Source organism: Stegastes partitus, unplaced genomic scaffold (genome assembly GCF_000690725.1).
Source record: "Stegastes partitus isolate 25-593 unplaced genomic scaffold, Stegastes_partitus-1.0.2 Scaffold44, whole genome shotgun sequence".
NCBI lineage: Eukaryota > Metazoa > Chordata > Actinopteri > Pomacentridae > Stegastes > Stegastes partitus.
The window spans coordinates 657152-671357 of NW_007577775.1; the positions used below are offsets into that span (position 1 = coordinate 657152).

Sequence of the window (14206 nt, forward strand, 5' to 3'; positions counted from 1 at the left end):
GCTCAAACTGTATATACTACCGGGACATGGGTGTAGTCAGATAAGAGAGTGTTTACAGCCACGCTATTTGTTGGAGGAAAAAAAAAATCTGGACACCGCTTGCAATCTACTTTATATTTAATTGTGCGCGTGTAAATGTCCTCCGTCACGTCGTATATTAAGAACATGATGTCTCAGTATACAACACTGACATGAGCAAGGGAGGGGCTGCTGCAAAACACACTGATAGAATGAATGCAAAGAGCCTAAAGAACACTTCCTGTTGATGCAAAAATTGCAGCAGCAACTGTCTGACACATCTGGATTGGAGAGGGGGGGAGGCCTGGCTGTAGTGTTAGCGAACTACTGAGGGGAATGGACAACGTTTAATGCTAACCTGCAAGACGGTGAGTTTGGTGGACTTCAGCTTTGGCATGGACTGGTGACCGTAATACGTTTGTAATGTCGGCGCGTCTGAGCTTTCACACTGTAAGTAATGGACAAATAATTACCTGCGACCGTACGCTAGCACCTAACTGCTAGCTAGCTTTAGCCTCCACTCAGCACTGCTCGCTGTTTAGCCCTGAATGATAGTGGCAAAAGCTAGCGCTCGCTGTTAGCACAAGCTAACTAGCATACTGGCTATTTTATATGACAGCCGACATAGTTTGGACCCGCCGTCGACGTTGTAACTTGGTTGTTTAACTGCAGAAGCTTGACAAGCGTTTTTACAGTCAGGAAAAACGTGGGCAAACTGGCAGCAAATACAAGAGTGAAGTATCTTTGAAAGTTACGCATTTTTTTCTGTAATAAAAGCTCGTTTCTCGGCTAGCTAATGTGGCTAGTTAGCCTCTGCCTGTGTGCTGCTTCATAGTTGGGTGGCTCGGCCCTGTGAGTCGATGCATTTTTTTTAAAACTAACATTAATCTAACTACAAGTTGCCTTCGAAGTGAGAGATGGTGGGGACAACAAGAAAAAGACAGGCGGGCGTGAAAGTCAAGCCAGCGCTAGCTTTAGCGGCTCCGCTGGGCAGACCCTTCATCAATAACTACAGAATGGTTTGCATTAAAGTTTGAGACGCCGCACATTTGCTCCACGGTGTATCGGCATTGTATGCATGTACGATGGAAGCAACTTGTACATGCTAACATGCCCCAGTGTACACGCACGACTAAGCTAGCATGGGTAAATGTGACTCTTAATAAGTGAACGCATTAAATGTGATGTGATTGTACGCCGTATTTTAACTCCACTATTCGTGTATGAGGTGGCATCAGGCCCGCATATGTTACATGTGTCAGAAATGTGCACCTACACTTGTTTTTTTTATAGCATGTGTTGTGCTGGAAAATTAAAAGATAACACTGTACTAGTGCCCTTTACAACAATTAGTTCCTGTAAACTAATCGTACGTGATGTTATGACAGGAAAGGACAAAGTGCAGGGTTATGGCATGGTATATCCAGTACACCTGGGTTCAGCTTGGTCACCAGGGACTGTGTTTACTATTTCTGTGACATTAATTACCTCTGAAATTTGGCGTTGGGATACATTAAAACCTCAGCTGGAAGCTAACAGCAATTGTATCTGACACCAAACTTAATATTTCAACTGAAAGGCATGCCAGAACAGAGTGGAGCCAAACAAGTTACGACTTTTGCATGAGTTGGCATTATGGTTTCGCTCCCACCCAACCTTCCTGGTTTATGGTCCCGTTTCTATATGGGATAAGCAGTAAAAGTGTATTGGTTTGAACCACCAGCTGAAATTATGATTGTGCAATACAAGGCATGTAAGGTTAGAAGTTAGGTGTGTAAATTAAGATGCGGCAAAAACAGGAATCTTGTGAAGTCTATAGTAGTAACCTGGTCATTTAGAAAATTGTTGGGGTGTGAGTGCGGTGCTTGTTTGTCAGTAGCAGTCACTGTGCAATGTCATGCAAATTTCCAAAGATTTTTTTCCCCATACGTTTTCGCAACTTTTTTTTTTCCAGCAAATTTTGTTTTCAGCTCATTTAGTGACATTTACCACTTAATTTTTTAACATAGGTGCTACTACATTTATTGTTTTCTAAATCAGAAAGTAATAAGTAAACCTCATGATTTGGGTCATAATGCAGTCACGCATTTCTGTAAATCATTTCTGTCATACTCGGAAATGTAGAATACAGTATACTGATTCTATACTGGGAATTTACCAGCAAATGGTAGCAGCCTTGCTTGAATTCTTTTACACCTTAAGCAAAACCTGACCATTTGGTGATAATAAAACCTGCTTTAGAGACATTGCGTCAACTGCGTCACTGCTAACTGTAATTGCAACAGTGTAATCACTGCAGTGTGGCTCTAGGTAAAAAGACAATGTAGTAGGATGGTATCCCAGCTAATTAGTGCTGGTCATTAAAAGCGCCGTTCACACTGCCAACAAAATGTGGAAAATTTGTCAGGGTTGACAGTTGACAGAATACAAGACAGTTGTGGAGGACAGTCAGAGTATTGTTATAGGCAGTGAGCTAGGTTCCCTTTATCTAGTTACCTTAATCTGAATTCTATCAGCTTCTGAGTGTAGTGAATGCATGCTATGAATAGGGAACAATAATATTTGGTTCTTCTCGTGAATGCATTCCTTATCCATTTTTCTATCTAAATTCCAAAACGCAGCTATCTTGTTGTTTTTCGGAGTCCTAGCCTTGAGCGACGCAATGTCAGTAACAAGAACTTGGCACACTTACTTCATCGTCTTGTGATATGTACAGTGTGGTATCACTATTAGTAAATTATTTCTATTTAGTGTGTTTATATTTAGATGTCTATGTGTTTTATGTCGTTTTTATGATTAGGTTTATAGATGATATGTTGTTAAGATAATGAGGGTGGACTGGAGTCATTTGAGGCTTCCTCTTGTGTTCATCTGATAAGCATGTGAGGAGGCTGGAATGAAAGATGAGCATTTTCTTGACTTCCAGTTATGTACTCCTAACAAATCAAATGAGAAAACACACCCAAAGGCTAAGCATGCAATATATTAGCTCTGCATACTGATCTCTCACTAAGCCTTAACATTTTTCAGAATGCGAGTTATTTTCATTCTAGCAAAGTTGTTCACATCTTACCGTCCCCGAGGTGCATCGCAATCTAGTCTATTTTTATGTATTTCTTTACTATCTGTTTTAAATTGCTGTCCCAACCTTTGCTTGTTAAGCAGTTCTGTCCTGCGTCTGGTCCACCCCACAAGCTGTTTTTCAAAGTAGGTGAATGCTGCTGATGTTGAAGAAAGCATACAACGCTTGCCTGCTGACTTTGATTTTTTTTTTTAATGTTTTCTTCCCCATTGAAATGACAAAGTTTAAAAATCCAAGCTTGAGGTGACGACTTTCCTCTACAGTTATGCTGATCTCTTGCTCAGCCAAACCATCACAATGTTCTACTCAGCATCCTTTTTACCTACCTGCATGAAGCAGCTGTATTAGATAGTTTTTTTTTTTTTTTTTACCAGACAAGGAACTTGAGCCACAGATGGAATTTTTGAGCTGAGTTTAAACATTTTTGGCTTTCCCATGTGAGCCAAGCACGTGACCCTCACTCAGCATGTGCATCTCAACTACTGAGCATGCATTCTTTGGCTGCCCTTCCACTTGGCTCCATGTTGTACGCATGCAGTTGGCAGCCATTACTGGTGTGTTTTAGTGTATGAACATGTTGTGTTTTAAGGCTAGTTATGGAGGGAGTGAAATAACTGCACACCTCTTTGTGATTCTCTGTTTTCCTACAACTTTCCCTCTCCTAAGCCAGGATGAGAGCATACGGTTTGTTGGACAGGTGTCTTGGCAAGCTTTGGCAACTGGAGAAAGTGTTTACGTTCCCAAAGTGCTGACAGGGACTCGATGCGCAGATGATCATGCTGAATTGCCAGCGAGGGCCAGGAGGGGAGGAGGAGGAGGAGGTGCAGAGGGAGAGATGGGAGAAGGGCAGATGGAGTGAGGGGAGAGGAGGGTTAAGCTGGAGAACTGACACAAATTAAGGTTTACTTTGAAAGTATTTGCTTTTGTAAATATAGAATTACACGTTAGTTATGGTACAATTTGATTTTAAGGTTGCACTGTTCCTAAGTGTGGTTTAACTAGTTCTGCTGGGAAGGGAGGAACACTGTTAATATTTTATTATCCAGCTCAAGTCAGTATACTATTGTGTAAGGATTCTATGCCATTACTAGTGTAGCAACGCCCTGCATGGAGGAATTTGATATATCATTTTGCCAAAATGTATTTTAGTCAAAGCTTGAACGCTATGCCAATAATGGCATTAAAAACTTAATTGAGGGAGAGGCATTTGGCTGCTGTGCTCATCAGGAACGAGAGGGTCAAAAACATGATCACGACCAGGCATTTACAAAGGCAGTGTGTTTCCTCGTGCAGTCTCGAAGAAAGGCTTTGTAAGACACTTTGCAAGAACGGTTGGTGCATGCTCACCTTCCAAGCAGAACCAGATTTTCTTCTTTCTCTGCCAAATGCGGCATATATACCTTTATGGTTTCACTCACATGACTGTTACACTTCACCACATTTAGAATGATGAGAACACTGGTACATTGTGTTCTGTTAGTTGCAGTCATTTCATCTGCTTTCCTCTCAATTTTCTCTTCGCAGTGAATAGTAATTAAAAATGTGAAATAAATGGTGAAATGAAGGATGAAATATCTGGTCTTGAAATTTAAAATCCTTAATTTTATTTCAAGATTCCCTCGTCTATTTTGTTCTCTCACTCTCTGATGATCCCGTTTATGTTGTGCCACCCAAAGAAGCAGTGTTTGCAGCAGTCCGGTTACACTTCCTAAATGTTGCTTGTTAGTATTTTGCATAATTGTCCGACGGTCTCTGTCAATGCTTTGCTTCAACTTTCAGACAGATGGCTTTTTATTATCTTTAAGCACTCTTTGATATGATGCAGAATACACAGATGAATCGATGATTGCAATCTGCCCAGTCCCTGATGCAGCAGAGGAACCCCAAACCAAAACGTTTACGCTAGCATGCTTCACAGTTGGTATGAGGTTCTTCTCATGAAAAGCTGTCTTAGGTCTGTGCCAAACATGTCTACTGCTACTGTGCCCAAACATAGAGTTGTTTGGCCAGAGCAACAGTAGTAACAGTTGGCACACTTTGATTCATCTGTCCAGACTACACTATTCCAAAAGGCCTGGTCTTTGCTTATATGTAAATTGACAAACTGTAGTTTTTCTCTAATGTTGTTTTTGGACAGCAAAAGCTTTTTCCTGGCACACCTGCCACGCAGGTCAAATTTGTACAATCTTTTTCTGGTTGTTGAATCATGCACTTTGACAGCAACAGCTGCGAGAGTTACCTGCAGGTTTGATAGCAAAGAGAACAACAGACCCTAGATGTCTAAGTTTTGAGTAAGACAAGCTCTACCTCTCACTCCTTAAGAAGGCTCTGATCATTGACACTTTATCTGGAACTCCTGATAAATACAGGAGCGAACTTGAGTTTTCCATGTGACCACTCTATTTTTTAAAATGTAAATTATGATGACTACAAATGCTAGTTTTCGGTGTCATTTGTTTGAATATATGACCTTTATCTGTAGCACAGTTTGAAAGAGGATAAAGTCTTAGCTTGTTTAAATATGAAGTAAAAGTCAACTGTTTCCACAGGATATACTTAATAATTGTTTGAGCAAATCATGTTTGCTGTTTTGCAATTACAAATATACAACTAAATAAGTTTGGAGTTACAAGTTATGGCTTAGATTTTTTGTTCTTTTATCATCAGAACTGAGAGACTGAAATGGTCAGACTCCATAACAGTGTTTTCTATGTTTGATCCTGTGAGAGTTCAGGTACCTTCTGGTGTCCATTCAGTGATAGTGATTGGGAGTAGTTGATTCAAATTAATCAAAGGAAATTTATTTTAACCCTTTTTCAGTGTTGTTTTCGCCCACACTTGTGACAGAATGAACACTTACTGTATAGTCATAAGTCTGATTGTTTCACCAAATAAACTGTCTGAGATGTATTTAAATGTATGTTTATCAGAAAAGGCATGGAACAAGTGGGTAGCACACTGCAGGGCTCCAATGTTCACTTCTCCCCCAAAAATGACATTTCAAGCACCGTGGTTCTTCATCAGACAGTCATCTTGTTGTAAGGGCGTTCCGCGAAAACATTTAAGCACTGCGCCTAAGCTTTTCTATGGTGGGGGAAACCCTGTATAATGTTTGGTATGTACCATCATCTCAATGCTTTGTTGTGGCCACTGTTGACAGTCATTCTATGGGTACCGTGAAACTGCTTTGCTGTTGCTGTTTCAGATCCACAGTTCCTACACTACCATCTTGTTCATTATGTATACATTCGCGGGGGGCTTGCAACTGGAGTATGCTAGTGAATGCAATACAGAATTTGAAGATTTCTGTAACAGGTGGCAGACTGCAGAAGCTGATACTAATATCAGCATCTTATACAGCAGTCAAGAAATATCTTTTACATGATTTAAGAAACATTTATGCAAAGAATCCTACACACATAGGAATGTAAACAAAATATATGAAGAGTTCAGGCAAAGGTATCTGACATTCCACATTCAGCATTTGTAACCTTTATGCACCAGTTTTTGTAAACTCAACATTTCTGCCTTAAATGTTATCAGAAGCCCTGAAGTTGCTTCCGTTTGTCATTTTAAATGGAAAACAAAATGAAAAGTTCACCAGGCACCATCCTGACAGAAGCAAAGGATGAGTGCAACTCTTGCAGAGCTGAAAGTAACTGATGATGTAATATTACATCATCACCTACGCAAGTCTCATCTGGTGCAATGTGTAACATATACTGCAGTAAAGTTATTATTATTATTATTATGGGTTATTTGAACCACAATCACAGTTTTAATGGTTGATGCACTTAATTTTAAGACCAGTGTATGTACAATACCATATTTGTTTTAACTGTGAAATGCTGTACTCTCTGGGAAATGGAATGTGCCAAAACCTAATTTTTTGTGTTTTGTTTTTTTTTTCTTTTCTCATCAGGCTGTCGACAAACTGGAGAAACATATCCAAGAAATGGACGACGGCAGCTACATCGAGTTTGATGTGCCGGAGTTCAGTAACACTGTTCTGACCCAACTCAATGAGTTGCGGCTGCAGGGGAAGCTGTGTGACATCATTGTTCACATTCAGGGCCAACCATTTCGAGCCCACAAGGCCGTGCTGGCAGCAAGTTCACCCTACTTTCGTGACCACTCAGCTCTCAGCACCATGAGTGGCCTTTCCATTTCAGTCATCAAAAGCCCTGAAGTGTTTGAGCAGCTTCTTGCTTTTTGCTACACAGGTCACATGTCCCTGCAACTCAAGGATATTATCAGTTTCCTCACTGCTGCCAGCTTTCTACAAATGCAGGCAATCATTGATAAGTGCACCCAAATCCTGGAAAGCATCCATTCCAAGATCAGCCTCCCAGTTAGTGTCTGCAGCCCAGAGAAGGACAGCTTGCAGACCAGCCGCAATGGAGTCAATGACAGCAACCTCTTTATAAACCCTACCCAGATCTCCCCCCCTTACTACTCCCGGCAAAACCAGGCAGGCCATGAAGCACGTTTAGAGCTGGCAGGAAAAGCCCTGGGCCGGGCGCGACAGCAACAGGAGGAAGGCCAGTCGGACCGTGGCAGTAGTGACAGTGTGTCAGAGCATGATGCCCCCATAGAGGGAGAAACGGAGCAAGTGGAACTGATTGGCAAAGATGGGCAAGTAACAGATGTGCATGTGAAGATAGAAAAGACCGACCGACCCACTTACTCAGATAGCTCCTCAGCTGGTGATGATGGCTACCACACAGAGTTGGTAGATGGAGAGCAGGTATTGGCTGTTAGTGTGGGTTCTTACGGTCCAGTTATCCAGTCTGCTACCTATTCTTACTCAGGGCTGTCCTCCCCGTGCTTTGTCAACCTTAGCAGCTCCAGTCCTTCTCGCTCCATGTTAAGTGGCTTCAGAGGTGGTCGAGCCAGGGCAAAGCGCCCACTAGCCATCCCGGCAGGGGTGCTGAGTCATATCAAACCAGGCTCAGAAGATGGCGAGTCAGTTGTGGGACCCACAGGGCTGGAGAATGATGTGCGAGAGCGTAGCCTGCGGAGCCAGTGGTACCCCTACAATGAGAGACTCATTTGCATCTACTGTGGAAAGACCTTCAATCAGAAAGGGAGCCTGGACCGCCACATGCGCCTGCACATGGGAATCACCCCATTTGTTTGTAAATTTTGTGGCAAGAAGTACACAAGGAAAGACCAGCTGGAGTACCACATCCGTGGCCACACGGACAACAAGCCCTTCCACTGTCAGATCTGTGGCAAATGCTTCCCATTTCAGGGCACCCTTAACCAGCACCTGAGGAAGAAGCACATGGGAGCATCAGAGGGCAACAATCACATGGACTCTCCAGAGAGGACGGAAGCAAGCTCAGGTCAGAAGGACCAAGAGGATACGTCTGAGGGCATGGCCTTTGAGGCACAATATGCAGAAGAGGCACCAGCCAATGATATGGAGGAGAGTTCAAAATGCAGTCCAGAGGAGGCTCAAGCATCGAGATGTGATTTTTAGGTCCTGCTTCAGGTTAAGGAAGCTTTAAGAAATGTTTATTTCAACTCATTTTAAAGGACTCTCTTCTTTTTGAATTAGCTCCCTCTACTAAGTACATTTCTTGTGTCAAGGGTTTCTGTCAATTTTGTGAAAGTTAAATGCTAAATGCAGAAAGAAAATGGGTGCTTTATAGAAATTTGATTCTTTCGAGCAAAGGGAGTAACAACTTACTATTTTTGAGAGGGTCCCAATAATCAAGACCCCCTTATTGATTTCTCTTTTTATCTTTCCATGTTTTTTAAAACATATTTACAGAGTTATATAGGCATGTTGCAATAATTGATAATGTGAAAGCTCTGATAAGATGCTTGTCATATCACCTTTTTACCTGACCTGTTTTTGCACATGTGGCCACAGGAGGTCACTTACTCACAAGGAATGATTTTTCTGCCAGTGCAAAGCTTCGTGTGACATATCCGTTCAATACCTCATGATGCAACTACATACTCATAACAGACAGTATTTTAACTTAAATGAAACTCACCAGGTTCTACCTCATAGCCAAGAACCTACCAGGCACAGATGTGTTCACCGTTTATAATCCGTTTTAGGTTATATGTACAGTATCTTATTGCCAAACCCTGTAAAGAATATTCTTTCAACACAAAGCCTTGATACTTAGGGGAAATATTCCTTGCTGATTGTATGGACTAGGGACAAAGTCCTTGTCAAATGTTTCGTGGTCAGCCAGGCTAAAATGATGATTAAGAAGGTGCTATGTTAGGAGTGCATTAAATTTGCTCGCTTACTTGTGTGCTTTTGGCAGTTGTGGAGAATAGAGTAAGAGAATGGCCCTGTTATTTTTCAAGATACAATTTTGCTGTCTTGTAATATTTGTTCAACAAAACACTTCAGGATTTTTTTCCCTCATCACTACTGGAGATCTCACTCTGTTGGCCTAGGCATGGTTTTAGATGCTGCCATCCATGTAATGGGTGAATTACGTCCATACAGTGAAGTCATTTGTATTCCTCTATACTCTCATGGCAGATTTATACAGAATTATTGTATATGTACTTGTTTTGTCCTAAGGTAGGCTTCCAATTCAATACTCAGTGTCTAAGTGAGACAGGAGTACTCATTGTCAACTCAGCACAGCAGGAACAGCTCTGGATCTGTTCACATAAATCACTATAGTATACTAGTCTGAACAATATGCAAACAGAAAGAACAAAGGAATCTCAGCCATTGTGACATGGTTTTTCTTCCATTATTTGAAAGAGCTATTGGTTTCTTTCCGTTTTTTTCCGTCTTGTCCTACCTTTTCTGATGGGACAGTTGATCTGTGATTATTGTTTTCTGCATTGTTTGGGGTCAAATGCAGACTCGGAACATGTTTTCCTCATATATCAGTCCTATTTTATGGCATTGTCATAGATGGGACATAGCTAGATTACAGTTAAGAGGTAAATGTTTTATTAGGTGGCTGGTGATCCAAAGTATTGATGCACTTTGCAGAGTTAGTGGGTGGGCTGGATGTTATCCCAGCGATAAAATGTGCTAATTTCTGTCTTAATTCTGATGCAGCAGCGGCAGTATCAGAGTAGTACTTGCTTCACAGCAGTGATTTTTTCTCTGAGTTAAAAAAAAATTGTTGTGAACTTTGATGAAACTCTGCAATCACATGAATACTATTGGCTTCAAGTTATGCATATGGCAACACTGCATTTTATCTATACTATTTGAATATGGGGTGAGGGATGGGGAGTTGTTAGCTTATAGAGACTTGGATTTATTTCCATGGTAATTTTAAAATCCATATCCACACGGTAAAAGGGCACTTAGAAGGCCTGATTGATTATACTGTCATAATTTGCAAATCTAAACCTCAGCTGGGTGGTTCCTTTTGTGCTATCCTGCTTTCTTACTTGCCATCCAGCTGTTTAATGCCTTTTTTGAAAAGCACCTGCTATATGCTTTTAGTTTGTCCCATCTGGTCCATGCTGAATTTGTGTCAATGAATTGATTTCTTTTACAGTTTTCATATAATTTTCTACTTTGTGTGCATATGGTGGGAGAATATTGCGTTTTGTTGCTTATGTCTAATGTTACGTCAAGAGTGCAGTCCTTTTTATTCCTCTGAATGTGCAGTTGTCATCTTTACTCATTGACAGTTAAGATAGCAAACCAAAATTTGGGGAATTTTTGCAAAAATCGGTATAGCTAGCTTTTCGTTATCTTTTGTGTACGAATTAATTACCAACACTTTTAGTCATCATCACCAACAGTCTGTCAGCCTGTAAAGTACTTTTAGATGAATGTTTTTTGACAAAGTCAAGTTTATTTCTCTAAGCAGCTGACTTGTGCTGTTTTGTCAGCTGATCTGACCTCACCAAAATCAGTTTCTGACTAATTTGAACCTCACTATAATGATTTTTGCCCTTCATTTTGAAAAAAAAAAAAAAAAAAGAGGAGGCCACACATGCCCTCTTGAAATATTGTCAGTGATGTTTTGTGAATACTGGGTACAAACTCCTAAAATAATTTTGTGCCAAGAGACCACACCAAAGACTAATGGGTGATTTGTAAAGGTAAATTCTGACTGTATTGCGTAATTGAATGCTCATTAAGAAGAATAGGTTCCTAATTTAGTGTAGGGCTAGTTTATTGCTATTTACAAGGAATGGATGTTTCCCAGCTTATAACAATCACTTGTGTAAAATTTGAACAATTTGCTAAGAAGACATTAGGTAGCAAAGTCATTAGCGACAGCATATATTAAGCCATACAAAAGCTGACCATTTAAAAGTTGTGCAATGGGTATCGTAATTGTTAAAAGCCAATGTAAACAAAAGAGAGAATACTTCACAAAAAGTGGCATCTTGAACTTAGTGCCTTGCCACAAGCTTTATATTTTAGGTTCTGGCACTTAGATCACTGTGCCTCCTTTCATTTTAAAATAAATTAAATAGATTCTAATAAAATATGGCCACATCATTTATTGTAAAGTTGTGCCAAGAATGAATAGAAATTAATTCACGTCATTCTTGTCCATTTTGTAGTATTCGCAGCTCAAGTCCTGCCCCTAATTTTTTTTCACTTGTAATCATTTGATTTGTTGTTTTTTGTCACGGGATGGGCAACTGATTGTAAGGTGTAACTGATTTTGTAGCAACTGATTACAATCAAATGAGGCAGACTGGTTCCCTGCAAGCAGTTGCCCCATATTCAGAGACTATACTGTATCCCTCCTCTCACGATTGAGGACAATCTAAGCAATGTACTGTAGTTTAGGCATTTCAGTGAAGGAGGGAGATGCATGAGAAACACAAATCTACTTCCTTTTTGTTCTCTTGGAACAACTGGCAGGGAAACAGCTGCCTGGAATTTTAGCAGATAATAAACAGAATACTTGTGCAGTAGAAAAGCTTACCCTCAAATACTGTAGCTTAATTGCACATTGCTCAACCACAAAATTGTATGAAATTGCCAATGGATAATTTTTTAACTTGAGTTTTCTTGTATTTGTGTCATTGATTGTGCACTTACAGTTTTTTTTTGTTTTGTTTTGTTTTTTTTTGTTTAAAGTATGTACCAGTTCCATCCGGGAAGTCTAGTTTATCTCTGTAGTTACCTGCAAGGGACTCAGCTATAATGGCCTCAATCAGTTTGGTAGGGACCTTTTCCCCTTAAATGGTGCTTTTAGACTAGTCAGGTTTTTTTGTTTTTTTGTTGTTTTTTTTTTCTCCTCAAATGAGTAAACAAAGTCCATGTATTCATTATAGACGAATGGAGGGAAAATTGTTTAAATGCTTTTCATGAACTATAGTTACTTATGTGATAGTACACACCTACAGAACCAACTGAACTTGAGACACACACACACTTACACTCAAATCAATTCTTTGTCAGCTCCTACTTTCACTCCTCTGAGAGGAACAGGAGATGCATTTTGGGCCACAAGTAATCAAAAGGAAGTGTTTACAAGGAAGGCTGTCAGACTACTTTTTGAAATTGCAGCTCGTCCTATTCCTTTTATAATAAACTCACTTCAGGTAGTTTACGAACACTGATAAGGCTTAGAAAAAAATCGTAAGTCTTCCATAGCATTTCTGTCAGTTTCTGTCCACTGTGTATTATTAAAAAAAAAAAAAAGCAATAACCTTTTTAAAAGTGTAAGGGGTGTATTGGGATCATGAAGCCTATTGAAATATTGGCCTGTCATATATCAAACAAACTGAATGTCAGGGAGCTGTTGAATTGAAGTAGGACCAGGACAATTTGATATTGATTTTATTTTTTATATGTTTTCTGAAACTTTGGACAGGTTGACTTCCTCTTTAAAAAAAAATATATATAAAAGTGAAAAAGTGGTGTTGCTTGCTGATGTTCTAAAATGCTCATCGAAAATCCAGTGGTAGTAAACTGCAACACAAGAACTGAGCGCGTGGTTCAGTCATCAAACTCAGTGGCACTGTTCAGAGTTGCACCTCCAGCTGAGTCAAATAATGAAAGGGATTTTGGGCTGTATAGCCACTGTTTTGGGAGCAGGCTATCTGTTGGCATGTCGAGGTTCAGTGATCTCCCGTGGCTCCTCATGCACCGAGACTGTAGTTGTAGTTGTTCAGGAACAGAGGGGAAGTTTTCAGTCTAGATATTGTTCCTTTTCCTTTTTTAACTCCCTAAACTCTGCACTATGTTGTCTCTGGCTCATATGTATTTGGTGACAAGGCAAAAAAACAACAACATGAAAACCTTAGAACTCAGGGTATATAGTGTTAAAAGTGGTCTCATTGGACATACAACCTATGTCCATAGTATAATTGTGCACTTCTCTTCAGGTGGGGAAACAAGTCCTCAGTCAGTGGTTCCCAAACATTCTGCCTCAAGGTCTCAATGAGCCCATATTTTAAACCGAGCTGAAGCTTGAGGCGCACCGGAGACCATGAACTGAACCATGATAGCAGAAATAGTCCCTGCTCCTGTTTTGTCCACTCTACACACAACCTCACAACCCAACTGTGAACCTCAGAACTCTACTGTTTTGTACAACTATGAAGTAAATGAAGCTAGCTAGAGCTGATGTTGTATCTATTGCCATTTATGAATTTATTTTATAGCATGAAATAAAATATATTTATTCAAATTATATATTTTACTCATAATCATTCTGTGCTGCTTCATTTTGGTTCTTAAGCTTGTAAATTGCTTTTTTATTATATAAAAAATGTCAATAGAATAATGCGTTTGTAAAATAAAGACGCTGATTTGGCTCAGATTTGTCTTTTTTGTTTCTCATAAGTGGGTTTATTAATTATGTATTTACATTTGCATGAAAACTCAAATGATCGAGATATAAACTTGTGGCTTAGAAGGGGAGAGAACAACAATGTTACTATTAGTAAAAGGTGTACAATCAAGAATAGGATTTAACAAAGCCGTTAGTGACCAAAGCCCATTGCATCTGAAAGACCTCATAGCACCATATTATCCCAACAGCATTTCCCTCTTACATTGCAGGCTTACTTTTTGTTCATTTCCAAAAGTAGAATAGGAGGCAAAGCCTTGAGCTATCTGGTGTGTGTCCTGTGGAAGAAGCTCCCAGTGTGGGTTTGAAAGGCAAACACCCTCTACTTTTAAGA

The 14206-nt window shown here is 40.0% G+C and overlaps 1 protein-coding gene across 2 annotated transcripts; it reads left to right on the forward strand.

Annotated features, from left to right (window-relative positions):
* The first annotated feature begins 307 nt into the window (after window positions 1–307).
* Window positions 308–13840, forward strand: zbtb34 (zinc finger and BTB domain containing 34). Of its 2 annotated transcripts, none has more exons than XM_008306008.1 (2): window positions 308–386; window positions 7023–13840. In XM_008306008.1, the coding sequence occupies exons 1-2, from the start codon at window positions 369–371 to the stop codon at window positions 8583–8585; spliced, it is 1581 nt and encodes a 526-aa protein (XP_008304230.1). In that variant the 5' UTR covers window positions 308–368; the 3' UTR covers window positions 8586–13840. The 2 variants fall into 2 exon arrangements, with proteins under 2 accessions (XP_008304230.1, XP_008304224.1); XM_008306002.1 differs by having other exon boundaries at window positions 311–468.
* Window positions 13841–14206: the final 366 nt, after the last annotated feature.

Excerpts from the sequence above, each read along its gene's own strand:
- zbtb34 (XM_008306002.1), top strand. The coding sequence starts at position 442 with ATGTCGGCGCGTCTGAGCTTTCACACT. Across the intron at positions 469-7,022 it reads CGCGTCTGAGCTTTCACACT|GCTGTCGACAAACTGGAGAA; the intron begins GTAAGTAATGGA and ends TTTTCTCATCAG.